Consider the following 18,108-nt stretch of genomic DNA (forward strand, 5'->3'; position numbering starts at 1 on the left):
CCACCTCAATCTCACCCTCAAAGTCCCTGAAACCGCTTCCATGGCAAGCTGTCGGCCTCCGACAACTTCCCGCTTCCTCCTCTGCTGGCTGCAGCCGCGGCACCGTGTTTCGTCGTCTTCCTCTTCCTGCTCCACCCCTTCGGCCGAGTTTCGGCTCTCGGACTTCGATAAGCTTCGGGTGCTCGGACACGGAAACGGGGGCACTGTCTACAGGGTCCGCCACCGTCGCAGCGCTGCCGTGTACGCACTTAAGGTTGTTCACGCCGATCCGTCGCTCCGGCGTCAGGCGTACCGTGAGATCGACATCCTACGCCGCTCCGCGGATTCCGACCATGTAGTCTGCATACACTCCGTCGTACCTACCCCATCAGGCGACGTCGCGCTCCTTCTGGAGCACATGGACGGTGGATCGCTCGACGCCCTGCTCCGCCGAAGGGGGAGCCGCCCCTTTCCGGAGTCTGCGCTCGCTTCCATCGCCCGCCAGGCCCTCCTGGGCCTCGCCGAACTCCACTCCCGTCAGATCGTGCATCGGGACATCAAGCCCGCCAATCTCCTCGTCAACTCCGCCGGTGTGGTCAAGATCGCCGACTTCGGCGTGGGCAAGGTTCTGCGGCGGTCGCTCGACCCTTGCGACTCCTACGTCGGCACCTGCGCCTACATGAGCCCGGAGCGGTTCGATCCGGCGTCGCACGGTGGGGACTACGACCCGTACGCGGCCGACGTGTGGAGCCTTGGCCTGGCGGTTCTGGAACTGCACCGCGGTCACTTCCCGCTGCTTCCGGAGGGGGCGCAGCCCGATTGGGCGGCGCTGATGGTGGCGATCTGCTTGAGGGAGACGATCGGGGAGGTAGCAGAGGGCGCGGCGTCGTGCGAGTTCCGGGGGTTCATCGAGTGCTGCTTGCAGAAGGAAAGCGGGAAGCGGTGGTCGGTGGCGGAGCTGCTAGGGCACCCGTTCGTCGCCCGCGCGAGCCGCGCCGAGTCAGAGCAGGCGCTTCGGGAGCTGGTGCGGGAGAACTCGGCCGAATTGTAACTCGCCGCGCCTGCGGCTTTTCCCGTTCCGACTCGGCGGTTGTCGTTTCTAGTGTACATACATGGAAGTCTTGGGCTCGACCAACCGTCAACTTCCACGTGCCCACAATTCTTTTTTATTTTTTCCTTTATTTTGGATTTTGGTGGATGGTCGAGAAGGCGCTTCCAAATAAATGCACCGGAAAATTTTGATCCGCAGCATGCGATGAAAATTTTTTAAAATTTATAATTCAAATCGTTATGCCTTTTTTTATAAATTATTGCTATATTATTAATTTATCATGAATATATAATTTTATATGAATAAACAAACAAATGGACGTTGGAAGAAGTATAGAAAATTGCGGCAGCAGGCTGCCTGATGCACTTCCACAAGCAACAGCTAAAAACGTGAGGGATTGACTTATCTGCACGTGGAAGGCTTCCCTGCACGTTCCAGGAATTTGCAAATAACCAAAACAAAAAACAATTAATAAAGTCATGTGCGTTACGTTATCGGGAAGGGGCATTCGAGTGGATAATGCGCCAGCATGAGAAACCTATCGCAACACAGCTTTTGCCTTTTGAGATACATTAAGGGACAGTAATCAAAAGGAGACGCATCAAATATTTTATTTTAAAAATATCATTAATTAATTAATTAATTAATGTTATTATTCAGTAACTACTGCCGCATTAAAAAAATTAATTATTTTATTTTAATCAAAATTATTATATATGAAATATTATTATATCAAAATATTCTTTAACAACCTAATCAAAATTATTTTAAATTAATTACAATTATTTTAAAATAATTATATAAACTATATACATATTTATAACAAAATCAAAAAAATCTTAAATCAGAATATTATTATATCAAAATATTTTTTAAAATAATTATAATAATTATTTAGGTTGCTGCTGCGGTGTGTTATATTAGTTATTATATGTTATAATAATTACAAAATAACTACTTGCATGTTATAGCAACTAATCATAATTGTTATAATATATTAAAAATAAAAAAATAATATTATAATAACATATGTAGTTACTACTCATTCTAATAATTAATCGTAATTGCTAAGACAAAATTGAAAATAAAAATATTCTCAATTGGGAACTGCCACTTGATTTTCACCATACGTTAATCATTCATCACACTTTTTTTTTGTTTGACAAAAAATATATCATTTACACAAACTGCTCCATGGGATGGGAATGTAGATTTGGTCTTATTTTGAAGATTAATCCAAGGTCAATTTCCACATTAATAATATGGTAAGGGGGTTGCCAAGAGTTAAAGGAAGTTTTCTATTCAACTGAGCCAACTTTGAATAAGTATAGCGTGATGATTATCTTATAAGCAAAGAAAATGTGCATATTAGCATAGACTGCACGCTCAGTTAAACGCAAATTGGCAACTTGATGAGATATCAGTTATTCTAATCCTAATAACTAAGATTTAACAGAGAAAGATGAGCATAATTTATGAGCTAAAAATAATAAAATCCTAACCTCGGTTGCATCAAATATTATTTTGCTATTTCACTTTCAACATCATCTAGCAGAAAAAACACACCAAGTTCGTTATATGTCCAAATTAATTCTTCTAATTTGGACTGCAGATATTATATATATTACATGACAAAGCCAGTTGCCAATAGTTTTTAAATAAATAGGAGATTAAGTTTTCACTATCAAGTCAAGTGTGCCTAGGCTGAATAATTAGAACAACAGATGAGTTTCTACGTTTAAATAAGTTAATAATTTAGACAAAGTAGGGCGGGCTAGAATTTGGAATTCCAAGTCTAAGAAAATTGAGGTTCAAAGTAGGTATTTGAACTCTGAAGCACAAGAAACAAAGAAGAAGAAAAAACTCTATTAATCACATGACGGCAACTTTACCGTTGTTATCAAGGCTAAGAATATTTTTTAGACGTTAATAAGATTAGTATGCAAAGAAGCATAATGTTTACCTTTTAGATTCTTAAATATCATCCATTCAACTATAATAATGTTAGAACATATGAATCCACTTTCGAGTATTACCATTCCATCTTGACATCTTTCCAGCAGTTGCATCATTCTATTGTGATTTTCCCTGATCTCAAGTCTCTGTTCATGTTGTCCAAATACCCCTGTCGATGTATGTTATTAGTACAATGCAATGCTAACTAATAATATAGTACTTAAAACAGCATATATTATTTTACATGCATGTCGATATGTAGATATTGGTTCACAAGCATGTGGTTATTGCTGCATCATTCAATTGATAGAAGATATCTATGTCTTACCTGGAGTATTCCAACTGCAGCAAACTTGTCTATGATTGTTTTGGATTCCACTGGACGCAGATCCAAAGGCTCTAAAAGGGCTTCAACACACTGCGAATGATCGAATATTGGGAAAGAAATTATCCTTGCAACAACATTACTAAAAGTTGACATCTGATCTTCACCTTTGACGTATAACTTTCATCCCAGTAAGTGTAGGTTAGGCCATCAAGTATCCCTGTTTTGCATAGCTCCTTCATGAAAAGCCTAATTTGCACAGCCTTTTTCCATGGAACAACTGAAAGGTCAAAGATAAGTTCAAAAACTTGAAAATAGAAGTTATTGGCTAGGGTACCTCCACACTTGTTTGGCCCATCAAGCTAAAAGGGAAACCCACAACTAAACCTGCAAGAGAAAATTGAGACACCTGCAAAGGAGAATTATATTCATTATAAATTCTGATTTAAAACATGTAGACTTTGAGAAATGCATGACATTGATAATTATATCTTATTTGTGAATCATCAAATTGCTTAATGCAGACAATGAAACCTAGTAATCTAACTTTAACTGCCACTAACGAATGGGAAAAGGAATCAGTCAACATACTAAGATTTTGAAGTCTTTGGCCATCAAATCAATGTTTGACTGCTTCCTCACTAAGACACTGCATAAGATATTAAGCACATAGACTCTTCAGAAAGGTAACACAAATCACAAGACTAAATAACATCTTAGCAAAATCAAAGCATGGACAAAGTACAAATACAAAACTGAGAAGAAGAGAGATAAAATTCAAATCTCCTTATTTGGAGAAAGCTACCATATTGGGTGAATACATTGAAAATAACATAGTGGAATAAAACCCATATCCATCTCCTTTAAAACGAATTTTCCAGAAAGGAAACTAAATCCTTCCTTCAAAAGCCCTTAATCTAAAAAATTCCTTATAAAACAGGGCCTGGCTGTAAAAAAAAAATTACAGAACTGAAAGAAGTTCTAAATGCACTGATAATGTTGATTTGAAAAATTTTAAAACACTTTATGTTGACACAGAATGATAATCTATTTGTAGATGTTGTGCAAACAGAATGTAGATATAATTGTAGACGTTGTGCAATCTAATGATATCAGTAAATCCATCAAGGGAAGACCATGAAGAAAAATGAGCAGCAATATTAGGCAAGACTTAAACAAGAAAAACGAGTTGAAATACAAAAACAATGAACCTTAAAGGTGACGATGATTGGTTAGTGACATCTGAAACAGCCAAACCAACATATTTTTGGCCAACATCTAATCCCAACAATCTTGCTTTCTGTGTGTTTCGTAAACAGTACAGCTTTCTGAATAATGCCACAGGTCCAACTTCCTTCATCTTTTCTAACTTCTTGATTAACAAACAATAACCTAGTAACCTTAAACAGCAACAGGCTCTCTTCAATGGTGTGGTTTTGCTTGAGTAGAGGTATTACCTGCAGGATGAACAAGATGACAGGTTATCATTAAATTTTACAAGGACTAGTAAAATTATAACTAGAAAGGACATCAAGCAGCATAAGTTAAAGTATCAAAAAAGCAATGATGGAACTAATTGAGCGAAATAGAGGCAAAGATAAGATTAAATCAGATTTTAAATTTATTAAGTTAATTTAAATCATCAGTTTGAATATCCTATTGTATTGATTCAACTAAAATCAATTAATTAAATCAACAAAAAATTAATACAATTAATTGATTTAAACAGATTTTAAAATTAATTTAACTAAAATTGTTTTGATTAGTTTAAGTTATTCTAAAATATAAACTAAATATAATCGATCTTAAATTAGAATATATTTAACATCATATAAGAATTGTTATAAATCAATTTAATTTATTAATTCTTTGATTAATTTATTTTTTTTTCACATAAGAAAAATTGTCACGACCCAAGAGTGATGTCCCTCTATACTACAAGTGTATCTTTTAAAGGGTGAAGCCAAAGCTCTACAATATACGTTCATATATATATAAATAGGGATTCGTCATAATGTTTTCCTGTCTCTTTTAGTTACTCTAATTACCAAAGGTATTAGTAATAATTTTAGAATGAAAGGTATATAGGCATTCAACAATCAGATAATATAGGGAACAACACAACTGAAAGATAAGTAGCAATACGTAAAATAAAGACTGAGCTTTTGAAAAGCAATCCCTCCCATGTGTATTAAGAACATGTAGCATACTCAAGCATAGCAAATATAATTATGTGAAGCAGGAACAGAAATAAAATAATCATTTATTTGCATTATTTATCCCTACAATTTATTTATTTATTCTCCATTTCATAATCAAGCAACCCATTTATAATTTACTCTTTGAAAATACTATTATAGTTATCTAATATCATTAATGTTCTGTATTTAATCATGCACAAGATGAATATAATGGAACAAGCAGAAAACCTCCACCTTGTCGAAGATTCAGATAACGCTGGCTCGCATTAGGGAACTCTGCACTCTGTGGATTCCAACTGGTGGTGCCTTGTTGTCGTAGAACTCTTTTCAACCCTGTGATTTTCTGCTGAACGGTCCTCACCACTATCACTGTCTATTGTTCTCAATGTGGTTGCCTCTCGTCGATTGGGAAGCAATACGGATGGACCAGAACGCTCTTAATTTTCTGCTCGTAACAAATAAACCGAGGGGGATGTCGCTGCCCGCGCCGAAGGGGAAAAGGAAGCTTCTGCTAGAGAAGAGGATGACTAGGGGCGAAGCTCACAGCTTGCTGAAGTGAACTCACAAAGAGAGGCCGGCACGTCTTGCAGAGAGAAACGAGAAGAGTGGCGGCCAACGGCGGCGTCGGAATCGTGGGCGGCGAGAAGCGGAGAGCGCACGCGAGAAATGTGAAATAGGGTTCGGGTATCAATCTTGCATTCTTACACAAGGGTCCAAATATTTTTAAAATTTACAATTAGCTCCTTTAAATTTAAATCATAGAAAAATTTTCAAATACGTAGCCACTTTTAAATAAAAATTGTCGGCTGGCTGGTTCACGAACTTCGACCGGCTCAGGAGAAAGATCACTGAACCAGACCGGCGGCGGAGACTCACCAGGAGAGAGAGAGAGAGAGAGAGAGAGAGAGGCCGTTAAACGTACGGACGGACCACCGAAGAGTTCGCCATTGAAACAAATCCCCTGTAAGTCCCATACAGCAAACATAGAAACTAGCCAATAAAACGCCCACAAGGAGACCTCGTCCGTCGATTTTAATTAGTCCAACAGGATCCACCAAACAACAAAAATAACGGCTTTTCCCTTCCCGTCCACCTCCTCTCTCTCTCTCTCTGCAAGCTTTCCTCCAACGTCTTCTTTTCCGTTTGGTATAACGGTTTTTGCGTCCCCAAAAAACCACCATTTTTCCCCCTCCTTTCCATCCATCGATCGAGGCTCAGCTCGCCGGCCGGCCTTCAGGATGCACGTCGGCGACGACCATTGACCGCAGCCGCGTCCTCACCGTAACTGATGATATGGCCGGAGGGGAGAAATATGGGTCGCCGACGACGAAAAAAGTAATGGCGCCCGTCTTCTTCTCCCTCCTTATTTTGATCTCCCCTCCCATCTTGCCCTATGCGAACGCAGCGGGATCGTCCAACCAGCTGGCGCCGGTGAGGTTCGCTCCCGTCGACAACTACCTCATCGACTGCGGCTCGCCTAAGATGACCCTGGTCGACGACGGCCGTTTCTTTCGCTCTGAGTCGCAATCCTCCTCCTACCTCTCAACCAAGGAAGACATCAAGATCGCCGCCGATAACTCAACCGCGGCAGCGAATTCGACGGATGTGCCCCCTCTGTATGTGACGGCAAGGGTCTTCCCGGAGGAGTCGAAATACAGTTTCTTCATCTCGAAGCCCGGCCGTCATTGGATCCGCCTCTACTTCTTCCCTTTCCCTAACGCCGATTACAACCTCACGGCGGCGACCTTCACCGTCAGGACCGACGACGTCGTCCTCCTTCAAGACTTTAATCCTTCATCCGCCTCCACCCCGCCGGCGTCGCCGCTCCTCAAGGAGTATCTTATCGAGATCACCGAGGACAGAGTGTCGCTCATTTTCTCCCCCCAAAAGGGCCGCTTGGCATTCGTCAACGCGATCGAGGTCGCGTCGGCGCCGGACAACATCATTGCCAACGCGGCTACCAGCATCTCCCCCCAGGAAGAGTTCACCGGACTAAGACACTACTCCCTCGAGGTCACCTACCGGATCAACGCGGGCGGCCAGGAGATTGCGCCCGCAAATGATACACTCTCGAGGACATGGCAACCCGATGCGTGGTTCTTGAAGGAGCTCAAGACGGTGCAAAATGTCTCCGTCGCCGCCCGCAAGATCAAGTTCCCCGACGACGAATCGGTGACGCCGCTGATCGCGCCGAGCGAAGTGTACGCGAGTGCGCAGGAGATGGCGAACGCGAACATCGACAAGCGGCACTTCAACATCACCTGGCAGTTCGCGGTCGATCCGTCCTTCTCCTATTTGATCCGCCTCCATTTCTGCGACATAGTGAGCAAGAACCTCAACGAACTCTACTTCAACGTCTACATCAACGGCCTCATCGCCGTCTCCAGCCTCGACCTCTCCACGGCGACCGGCGACCTCTCGGTGGCCTACTACAAGGACTTCGTGGCGAACGCTTCCACCATCTCGAACAAAGCCATCACGATCCAGGTGGGGCCGCCGCCCAACTCTGGCTTGGGGACGCCCAACGCGATCCTCAACGGGATCGAGGTGATGAAGATGAGCAACTCGGCGGGAAGCCTCGACGGTCAGTTCTCCGCTGACGGGTCATATCACGGAGGGCCAGGGCCGGGGAGCATGGAGCGGCGGATCGTGTCTGGAGTCGGGTTGGTACTGGGGGCGGTGGCGATGGTGCTAGTGGTTATGATGTTCTGCCGGTGGAGGCGGCGGCCGGCGGACTGGAGGAAAATCAACAGCATCTCGTCGTGGCTACTGCCGGTGCACATGAAGCAAGCGAACTACACGAGAAGCAGCGGAAGCAGCAAGGGGAGCTCGAGGGACAGGTTCGGATCGAACAAGTGCAAGAGCGGGTACGCGAATTTGTTCCCGTCCGGGGCGATGGGGCTTGGGAGGATCTTCTCGCTGGGGGAGATGAAGGAGGCGACCAACAACTTCAACGAGAAGGCGGTGATCGGGGAGGGAGGATTTGGAAAAGTGTACTTGGGCGAGCTCGAAGGCACCAAACTGGCCATCAAAAGAGGGAATCCGTCGTCGGAGCAGGGGATCAACGAATTCCAAACGGAGATACAGATGTTGTCCAAGCTCCGGCACCGGCATTTGGTCTCGCTGATCGGCTGCTGCTACGAGAACAATGAGATGATCCTGGTGTACGAGTACATGGCGAAGGGACCGCTGCGCGACCACTTGTATGGCAACGGCGGTCCGACGCCGCTCTCATGGAAGCAGCGCCTCGAGGTATGCATCGGCGCCGCCCGGGGACTGCACTACCTCCACACCGGCGCGTCGCATGGGATCATCCACCGCGACGTGAAGACCACCAACATCCTGCTGGACGAGAACCTGGTGGCGAAGATGGCCGACTTCGGGTTGTCGAAGGCGGCGCCGTCGCTGGAGCAGACGCACGTGAGCACGGCGGTGAAGGGTAGCTTCGGGTACCTGGACCCGGAGTACTTCCGGCGGCAGCAGCTGACGGAGAAGTCGGACGTGTACTCCTTCGGGGTGGTGCTGTTTGAGGTCCTGTGCGGGCGGGCGGCGCTCAACCCGGCGCTGCCGCGGGACCAGGTGAACCTGGCGGAATGGGCGATGCAGTGGCACCGCCGAGGGCAGCTGGAGAAGATCGTCGACCCGCACATCGCCAACGCCATCAGCCCGGCGTCGCTGAAGAAGTACGTGGAGGCGGCAGAGAAGTGCCTGGCGGAGTGCGGGGTGGACCGGCCGTCCATGGGCGACGTGCTCTGGAGCCTGGAGTACGCGCTGCAGCTCCAGGAGGCGGGTGTGGGGCAGCAGGCCGTCGACGACCCCACCGACAAAAGCGCCACCCACATCCCGCTCGACGGAGGATCTCTTCACCTTCGCGACGACGGAGCCGCCACCGGCGACGACGAGTCGACTCTAATGAGCAACCCCCTGTGCCAAGGTCGGTGAAACTAATGGAAGAGGGATCGAAGCTCATTCTTTCTATCGGGCATGAAACATAAAGCATGACATGTTTATGGCGTCGATCATAGCCTTCGTTTTCTGTTTAGGGTTTCCTTTTTTGCTTTGCCTAATTCTATTTCTATTGACATATCATATTTGTGTGTGTGTGTGTGTGTGTTTTCCTTATTGCTACAAACATTATCTCACAAGTCGTAAAGCAAAATCATCATATAAATTCATAATCCATAGACTTTAAATTCAAATAGCACTTCTACCTGTAACTAGAATCTCAAGATCTCACACATAGCTGTCGATGAGGGACTTCCTCATCTCATCTACAATAGAGCTTGGTTGTGCCTCTCTTAGTTTGAAGACGCTTTCAATGACAGAGAGCTCAGTTGCGGTGGTGTCGGATCCGCAGAAAGCCGTCCAGTCGTTGACAGTCATTCCAGCAGCGATGACCTCGCTGCCTCGGTTCACTGTTCCGGCGACCAGAGGGACTTGGAGAAGCGTCGACAGTTCATCGAGGTCTTCGATGGATGTATGCGGGTGTACCTGTATTCATATTTCAGTCGCAGATCAGAAGATGAAGGATAGTGGCAAATCCAGTAAGAACAATTTCTGCTGCTCACAAACTAACCAGTCCCCCTCTATTCGAAAATGTGCAATAACTCCCCACAAGTATGTTTCCGGCAATTGTTTGCCTAAACACTTCCACGCCAAGTACATCTGCAATGAGTTCTTCAGTTTCCTGAAAGACAGAAAAGAGGTTTACCTAATTGACTTCTGCTTAAGTTAATAGTTTCTTATAGCCCCTGATCTTGAAATGGAGGAAATGACTAACCCGATCCAGATCAGGATGTGTAAGAGCAACATGGTCATTGCAAGCAATGCAATTGCCTAAAGCAGATAGCCTTTCCTCTATTCTCTGGACGACCACACTATCAGGCAGACTGTTCCTCAGATGTTGTAGTTCTAAATAGCAATAAACATATGATGATTTTAGACAATGCTCTTGCTTACACCTGTAAGCAATCAAATAAGAATTTTGCTGTTTTTTCTCCACATGAACTGTTAATAAATCATGAGGATCCATCTGACAATTGCAACATCCCTTAAACATGTGATTAATGGAGGTGAATATTGATTACTAAAGCTCCATTAAACATGCAATTCTAGGCAGAAGAATTAGCCACTCAGTTAATGCATGCTTCTTTACTGTAAATACTTACTATAAGTGTTGCACATACTCTTGTCACATTGGATGCATCATAAATCTGCATCTTAACACAGTTAAACAACAAACAAGCTGCGCAAGTCTTCAAATCAACTATATAAAGCTTATCAACCAACGATGTTAAGCAGTTAACTCATCAAATATATTTTCGATTTAACTCGTCAAATCTAGTTCTGACTGATAACATTCAAGTGAACCCACAAGTAGGAGCAATTCCGCATTTATCACCTCAATGTTATCTCTTTCCATCAAATAGTAGCAATAACTACAGATTGACCCACAGGTTAACCCTTATAGGTCACTAGCAAACCTTGTGTAAATTGAATAATATACTCTCTCATGCCAGTGTTTATTTAAGTTGCTAAATTGCATTCAACACGGCAGTCATAGGATCTTTGAGAACAATCATACAGCTCCTCAAAAACCAAAAAAAAAATCTTACATAAACCTAACAATTATCCTGATTCACCTCATGTTATATATCTCAGCAAATAGAATTGATCAAAGAAATTCAGATCGACCAGCATATTACCTCATAGCAACACTATCAATTCAACTTAGAAGTGAATAGTACCTTTTAAGTTGTCTCTCCAGAGAAAATTCTCAACTAAGTTGCTAGTGCCGGTCTCAAGATCATTGAGAATAACAATGTTGCCCCCGATAACAAACTGTAGGCTTACATACTACTGCCCTATATGGATCCTCATTTCCTCACATCTCCCTATAATTCCTAATGCCCTCCACTTTTCTGTGTTTAACACCCATCACTCCCAACAAGTTCCCAGATTTTGCATGATAGCTCATATTTAATATACAATTGTCATTATCTTCAATGGTTAAACCTAATCATTCACAAGTGATCATATAAGTAGCATTACAGAATCCACAAATTGATCTTGTGATTTTGCATCAATAACATAATCAAGAAGAACACACAGGGGTAAGTAATTGATAAAATGTGTCACAGTCATGTTAATAACAAATAGGAGCAAAACAAAACTATCAAAAAATGAAAGACTATCCAAAATAAAAATAAAAAATTGGGGGAGGAGAAAATTGCCTTGGTCTGTTGTGGTGTGAGGCAAAAGAAGCCCATTCTTATTTCCTGCATTGAAGTGAATGAATGCTAAAATTTAGAGACATGCAAAGTTACAACAGACATGAAAAAGGTGTCTTTCTAGCGCTTACCAGCACAAAGTCGTCCAACAATTCTAGTTCCTCCTATAGAGGTCTTGACCACCGGAATAACATCAGCCAACTCAGACTCAAATACACTGCATCGACAAACCATAAAGATTTTCATAAGTAAACATGAGTAGTATTCTTTTTGTGCATTTTCAAATACTAACCTGTAAAAGCTCTCTGATCCTCCAATTGCAACCAAACAGTAGGCATTTGTCAGCTTAGAGAATACCCCAACCTCACAATTGTTCTCAAACTGAATGCCTGCAGAAAGGGAGCTATGGTCATTTCTTTAGGGCCTCTTACAAAAATTTAAGCATCTCAATATTTCTCGAGCACATTGACTGCAGCATGCGTTAGCCTCAGGAGGGTATAAATAAACTTAATCCAACTAGTACTAAGTTGAGAAAAAGTCAAACAGCTAGCATGAGTAAATTTTCATTTCCGCCTTTAAAGTTCATTTTATGTATCATAGGACTGAACTCCAACTATAATTACAAACCATAATCCATGAACGGAAGCATGCTGCAAACAATAATGGGCATCCAGGCATCTTTATAAATATCATGGCGTATTAGAGAAAACACTTATGAAATCTAGGAAGTCATGCCAAACTACTCCCTATATATCAACATCAAACTACATATCTGTTTAAACAGCATAAGTCAGGTAATCTTTGTTAGAAAAATAAATTAATCAGTAACTATTTTGTAGAGCGGAGGTTTAGAACTTACGACTAGCCATGTCGGTGGCAGCTGCGAAATTTATAGACACCTACAACAAACAGAATAAAAACTAATTATACTTGAGAAAGAGATTAAGAAGAAAGGACCAATTTATCCAATCATCGACACATGCACCAAAAATCAAACTTTTTTGGGTTATGGCAACCAATTAGGCTACGGCAGCTACTAAGAAGTAAAATTAGACAATTGAAGCGCAACAACGCCACAAAAGGAACAACAAGGAATCAAAAGGGATGAATAGCCTAAAATATGAAGAAAAAAAATGAAGGAAATTAAAGAGAACCGGCGTGCCTGAATCAGACAGAGATCGAGAACGGGAGCAAAGACGAGGAGAATCTACGAGATGCAGAAGAGGGCCGGATAATTCGCCGCCAACCGCGAAGGGTTCCGCTGACAAACTAGGGTTCGGTTTGAGTTTATCTGCAGGGTTTATCTCTTCACAGTCGCGCAATGACGGCTTTATATCGTCCCACCTCACCGTGATGGGCAAGGAACTGAATCGCAGGCAATTCTCTACCAAATATTTACCCGTGCCGTGATTGTAGGCTGGGCTTGGAAGGGTTAGGATATTTGAAAACAAGACCACGCTGAACCCTTTTTTATCAAAAATAAAAATTATTAATTACAAAATACAGCGCGTTTTATTTTTTTTTTAATTTAAGTGTCCGAATTTATCCGACTTATACATTCAAAATTCATCTCTAAAATATTCGTCCTATTAAAATTAAAATTCTAATTTTTTTAGTGAAATGTAAATTTCATATTTATTTTATACACAAATAAATCTGTGATAACTGTTTTATGTTAATAAATCCATGTCAAATCTATGAAAATAACAATCTTTATTCATCCACTTCACTGACGTGGCAAAATATCAACTCACTAAAATAATCCACATCATCTGTCAGCTACTCAGCTCGGTTGGTATTTTTTTTAAAATAAATAAATAATATATATTCCTAACACTTCAAAATCTAAATTAGATGACCCAACGGTGTATTATACGATCAACTCCATAACCGGAAGATCTATAAAAAGCATAGATCGAGACATACGATAGTCGACTACGATCCAACACTAACATCTTTATAGATAATCATCATGATTGTATTATAAATCATAATTAAATAATTGAGCACTGCAAGAGAATGGATCTCATTTGATTAGAGAATAATCTATAAAGTCGACTTACAATATGCCAATGAACGCAAATAATTGATAGATTTATGCATTTGTGAGAAGATAGCAAAAAAAATTTCAATAAAAGATGTAATTGATCATCCCAAGACTTAATCAGCTTCATGATAAATTGGATACCTTAGTTAGTTATAAAAATAATAATAATAGAAGAATGCCAAACGAATACAGAGAGCATGAAGAAAATGGCAGTAATTCTAAATGCATTTGTGGGAAGATAGCAAAACTGCAACACCTGAATATGAACATGATGATGAACTGTACATAATGAATCTGATGCAATAACTACGACGATGCTTACTTAAATCTGTACAAGAATTACATGCGATAGCTAGAACGACGATGAGAAGATCTTGTGCCGGAAGCAATCTTTTGTGCTTGATGTACAGTACGATGAAGATTTTAACTAAATTAAAACTCTTAACCAAAATTAAAACTGGAGTTTTTTTTCAGAAATAAATACAGATAAAGAATAAGATAGAAAACAAGTACATTCTGATTATATCAAGAGATTCATACTTGCCATATACTAGCATCTGATCTCCAAAATGTTATTCATCAGATTTAATATCACTGATAAACCAACAGAAAAACAGGTGCACATCAAACACAGAAAATCCTAGAAAAGAGGAGAGTCCGACTAACAATTTGGGACCAGCCCTTGAAGCAAAGAAGCTGACTAGAGAGTAACTCCTGACCTCTTCAGATAGCCATAAGATCTCCAAAATTGCGCATTATGAATATAGATCTCCAAAATTGTTATTTGCTAGGGTTTCAAATTCTCAAATTAATAGGCACAGGATTACTTTTTACCACTTTATAATGGTCTGTATGTCAACCCTAACAAGTCCTCTTTCTCTTACACTAACAAGAAATCATTGCTTATGACTGGCAGAGACCAACTTGACAAAGGATCTTCATATCATGCAACTTTTAACTCATATTTGCCACAAAAACTTCTTCCTTGTATGTCAATACAACATCTACATGGGCATGCAATCGATACAATGACAATACAAGGAATTTGGAAACAGTTGGTACACAAGTAGAGACCATTACAAATGGGGAAAGAGATCATCTTTTACTTTAGGAAAGATCTGGATAATGTGGTTTTGCAATCAAATGTTTGTTTTCATCTGATTTGTAAACCTTCTTTGAGATGTTGCTACCTGAGCTAGGCCTCAGGCGATGTTCTGAACTCTTTGACAGCGTTCCTCCGTTGGAAGCACAAATCATATTTCGGCTCAACTGTGTGTCATACCTGAACAATCTACCATTATCAGGGGAGCCATAAACCAATTCATCCTTTTCCTAAAAAAAGGTGCAATCGCAAGTTAGAAACAAATCAAGAGCTTTTGGCACAAATAAACTTGAATACAGAAAAAATAGAATTGCAGAAATAATGTCACTTAAGGGATAAAGACTTTTTATCGTCACTTAAGACATCAATTTGAAGACATAATTATTACCTGGGACTTCATTTTCGAAAATGGGGTCAAACACGGGTTTAAATCCTTGAGGAACATATCATCCAGGATTCTGCGCTCTGAAGCCATATAATCTCCAGAGCTATATTCCTGAGGAAATGCATGAGAATGAGATTCACAAAAAATATTCTAAGAAAAAGGAATTCAATGTTTAACACAGGAAAGAAAATAGGCATTCTCAAACTTGGGTTGTTCATTGAAAATCTATAATGTCATTGAATGATGTGAATCTACTAATGTTAGGAAAGCAAGTTCTATGTTTTTCCCTTTTGTTTGCTTATTACTGCATACTTAAAAAAATTCTTTGAGGGCATGTACAGAATAAAACCATACCAGTTGGTTAGCAGCCTCCTGATAAAATTTTGGGGTTCTTGGACAGCTTAGATGTCTATCTGAGCATGTCTTAACACCATATTTATCAGCCTTCACCTGTTACCAGTAAACCCCAAGAACTTAAAGTCAATCACCTAAAAGATATCTATATGACCTTCAAAAATGAAATACATACACATAACTAATCATAATGCATCACATGCCATGTCAGAATTTTACTACAATCTCCCAATTGATGAATTAAAATATAAATTATGTGTCATCTCTGAATCCCTAACAGCGAAAGTGAGGATTTTAGTTTCTTCTTTCCACTCTATTTTCTTGTTCATCCCAGTCACGTTGGATAAACATTTATGTTTCAGTAGATTATGTACTATATTCACAAAAAAAAAATTGTTGGAAAGAAGTATAAAAAGTGAAGTTCCAAGATATCACATCAAACTTCATGACAAATAATATAAGATGCTGCTTCTTTTGGCTCCATTATCAGAACATAAATTTCAGGACTAACCTCATGGTACAAGCACATATCTTGATGACTTCAATATTAAGTACTTGCTATTGAACCCATATTAAATACCTGCTTCAGCTATGTACTCTTCCAAAGACCCCACTCGAATACGATAAATAAGTACTCGAACCTATAGGTACAGATCTAAATGTGTATAACATGCAAATTCTTGCAATTTTAAGCAAAACTGGATCAATTGAAACCTAATTATAAGGATACCCAGACCCAAGTTTGCAAACCTGCTGCAGAAATTATTAGGTGCATATTGTCATCCCTGCATTGATTCCATTATTAGATACCCACTAGTGCATAACCAAATTAAATTCTTTAGATTATTAAGTTGGTTACTCTTGTGATTAAGCTTAAAAACATGCTCTTATGTTTTGACAAGTTAATGGTTTGTCTTTGATAATGTGCTTATGGACTTTCAAGGTTTTCATATTTGAAGAGGTGTTCAAGCTCGATGGATGATCTAGAATGAGCATAGAGCGGTGTGAAGCATCTACCTCAATGCCGGATGAAGCTTGAGGACCGAATCAAAGCAAAGAACCAACTTGCAGGTAAGTTAAAATTCAAGATCACTTAGGAGGCAACAATTACCTCAGCAAGATCTGCTGCAAGGCACTGGAGCTGTCCAGTGAGAGATGTAACCTGGTTTTGAAGGCTTGGGATGACTTGTTTTGCCTGTTTCAACTCAAAATCTTGCTCTTCTAGCAGCTCCTGCAGTTGTGAATTTATAACATCCGGAAAGAGTATGGCATCCTTTAATGCCTTTATCTCTTCTCTCTGTTTCAGGCACATGTCTTTCAATTTCTCGATCTGCACAGAGAAAAATAAAGATAATTGATCAAGCAAATCAATACAATCACATAGTATGATAATACTACGATGCCAACAATCTGCTAAATCATTTTACGTCTCCTGTTTTCAGGCAGATTAAGCAATGACGAACATAGCAGAATACGAGTGATTGTAAGAACGGATTTGCTTTCAAGTCGTTTTTGACACAAAAAAAAAAAAAATCATCCGTTTATCATGAATAAGGTATAGTCGTTTGTAGTAGATGTGCTTACTTCTTTATCCTTCTCTTCCATAAGAAGTCGTAGTTCCGAGATCTCTGCCTCGTACTCCTCGTTTTGGGCGAGAAGATTCCTCTCGCTGCGCAGCACCATCGCCAATGTCCGCGTGTTCTTCTTGACTTCAGTAAGCGCCTTTTCCGCCGCTCCACCCTTCTGGGAAAGTTTCTTCGACAAGGTCGATAAATGCGAGCCGTTGGAGTATTTCTTGAGCTCCTTCGCTATCACATCATCCGGAACAGCCAGAACCAAGCGATCCCCCGATCCCAGCTTCAGGTTAGTCCGCTTCTCGACGAGCTTCTTCACCATGCTCCCGAAGTTATTACGTTCTCTCTTGGCCTCCCGTGCCGTAACGAGGGCTCCAGAGTAGTTCTCGGTCCGGGGTGCGGCTGCAAGCGCAGGATCTGAGGTTCCTCGGCCTCCTCCATTTCCGATGAGGAGACGCAAGTAGGGGAGATTCTTGCCGGAATTCTTGCGACCGGAGGAGGGAGGGGAGGGATCGGACGACGAACGCGACTCGACGGAGGCGTATCGGTGGGAGGGAGTCCTAGCCGACGCCATGCCTAGAAGAACCGACGCTGGAGAGGATCCTTAGGGTTTGAGCGAAAATATCCGTAGGATTTCGAACGATCGTGCATTGGCGGAATGGAGACACAAGAAGCAGAGATATCAACGAGGGATGGGAATTATAATGTAACTCAAATGATTACCTTCCATGTGAATGCGTAGAAGCAGACCCTACCAGTACCCTGCTCAATAAACTTGCGGGTGGAAATGTGATGTAGATCCTACGGGTAGTTTAAGTTGTCAAAGTTGTAACGTGATTCAAATTTTGAAAAAAAAAAAAAAGGAAAAAGAATGAGAACGCGCCGAGTGGCAGTGGAAATTAAT

General features: G+C 41.5%; 4 protein-coding genes and 1 pseudogene across 5 annotated transcripts; 2 read left to right on the forward strand and 3 right to left on the reverse strand.

The window, feature by feature from the left end:
- Position 1: 1 nt before the first annotated feature.
- LOC141813611 (mitogen-activated protein kinase kinase 9-like) lies at positions 2 to 1,030 on the forward strand (annotated as a pseudogene).
- Positions 1,031 to 3,000: 1,970 nt separating this feature from the next.
- LOC141813936 (uncharacterized) lies at positions 3,001 to 6,116 on the reverse strand. The gene is made up of 7 exons (XM_074701943.1): positions 5,747 to 6,116; positions 4,523 to 4,768; positions 3,903 to 3,960; positions 3,649 to 3,720; positions 3,479 to 3,574; positions 3,315 to 3,404; positions 3,001 to 3,155 (listed from the first exon to the last, which is right to left on the reverse strand). Exons 2-7 carry the CDS (start codon positions 4,669 to 4,671, stop codon positions 3,099 to 3,101), a joined length of 522 nt encoding a protein of 173 aa, XP_074558044.1. The 5' UTR covers positions 4,672 to 4,768; positions 5,747 to 6,116; the 3' UTR covers positions 3,001 to 3,098.
- A 689-nt stretch (positions 6,117 to 6,805) lies between these two features.
- Positions 6,806 to 9,454, forward strand: LOC141813184 (putative receptor-like protein kinase At5g61350). Its single transcript, XM_074701100.1, has one exon. The coding sequence runs from the start codon at positions 6,806 to 6,808 to the stop codon at positions 9,452 to 9,454; it is 2,649 nt and encodes an 882-aa protein (XP_074557201.1).
- Positions 9,455 to 9,661: 207 nt separating this feature from the next.
- On the reverse strand, positions 9,662 to 13,028 carry LOC141813185 (eukaryotic translation initiation factor 6-2). 2 transcript variants are annotated; one of them, XM_074701102.1, is made up of 8 exons: positions 12,905 to 13,028; positions 12,602 to 12,641; positions 12,035 to 12,131; positions 11,874 to 11,959; positions 11,746 to 11,790; positions 10,293 to 10,423; positions 10,089 to 10,199; positions 9,662 to 10,003 (listed from the first exon to the last, which is right to left on the reverse strand). In XM_074701102.1, exons 2-8 carry the CDS (start codon positions 12,609 to 12,611, stop codon positions 9,746 to 9,748), a joined length of 738 nt encoding a protein of 245 aa, XP_074557203.1. In that variant the 5' UTR covers positions 12,612 to 12,641; positions 12,905 to 13,028; the 3' UTR covers positions 9,662 to 9,745. The 2 variants fall into 2 exon arrangements, with proteins under 2 accessions (XP_074557203.1, XP_074557202.1); XM_074701101.1 differs by having other exon boundaries at positions 11,874 to 12,131.
- Positions 13,029 to 14,778: 1,750 nt separating this feature from the next.
- On the reverse strand, positions 14,779 to 17,778 carry LOC141814056 (uncharacterized). Its single transcript, XM_074702059.1, has 5 exons — positions 17,215 to 17,778; positions 16,742 to 16,960; positions 15,631 to 15,726; positions 15,280 to 15,387; positions 14,779 to 15,121 (listed from the first exon to the last, which is right to left on the reverse strand). The coding sequence occupies exons 1-5, from the start codon at positions 17,776 to 17,778 to the stop codon at positions 14,897 to 14,899; spliced, it is 1,212 nt and encodes a 403-aa protein (XP_074558160.1). The 3' UTR covers positions 14,779 to 14,896.
- Positions 17,779 to 18,108: the final 330 nt, after the last annotated feature.

Source organism: Curcuma longa, chromosome 20, assembly GCF_044706935.1.
Source record: "Curcuma longa cultivar G26 ecotype Majalengka, Jawa Barat chromosome 20, ITB_CL_G26_1.1, whole genome shotgun sequence".
NCBI classification, from domain to species: Eukaryota; Viridiplantae; Streptophyta; class Magnoliopsida; order Zingiberales; family Zingiberaceae; genus Curcuma; species Curcuma longa.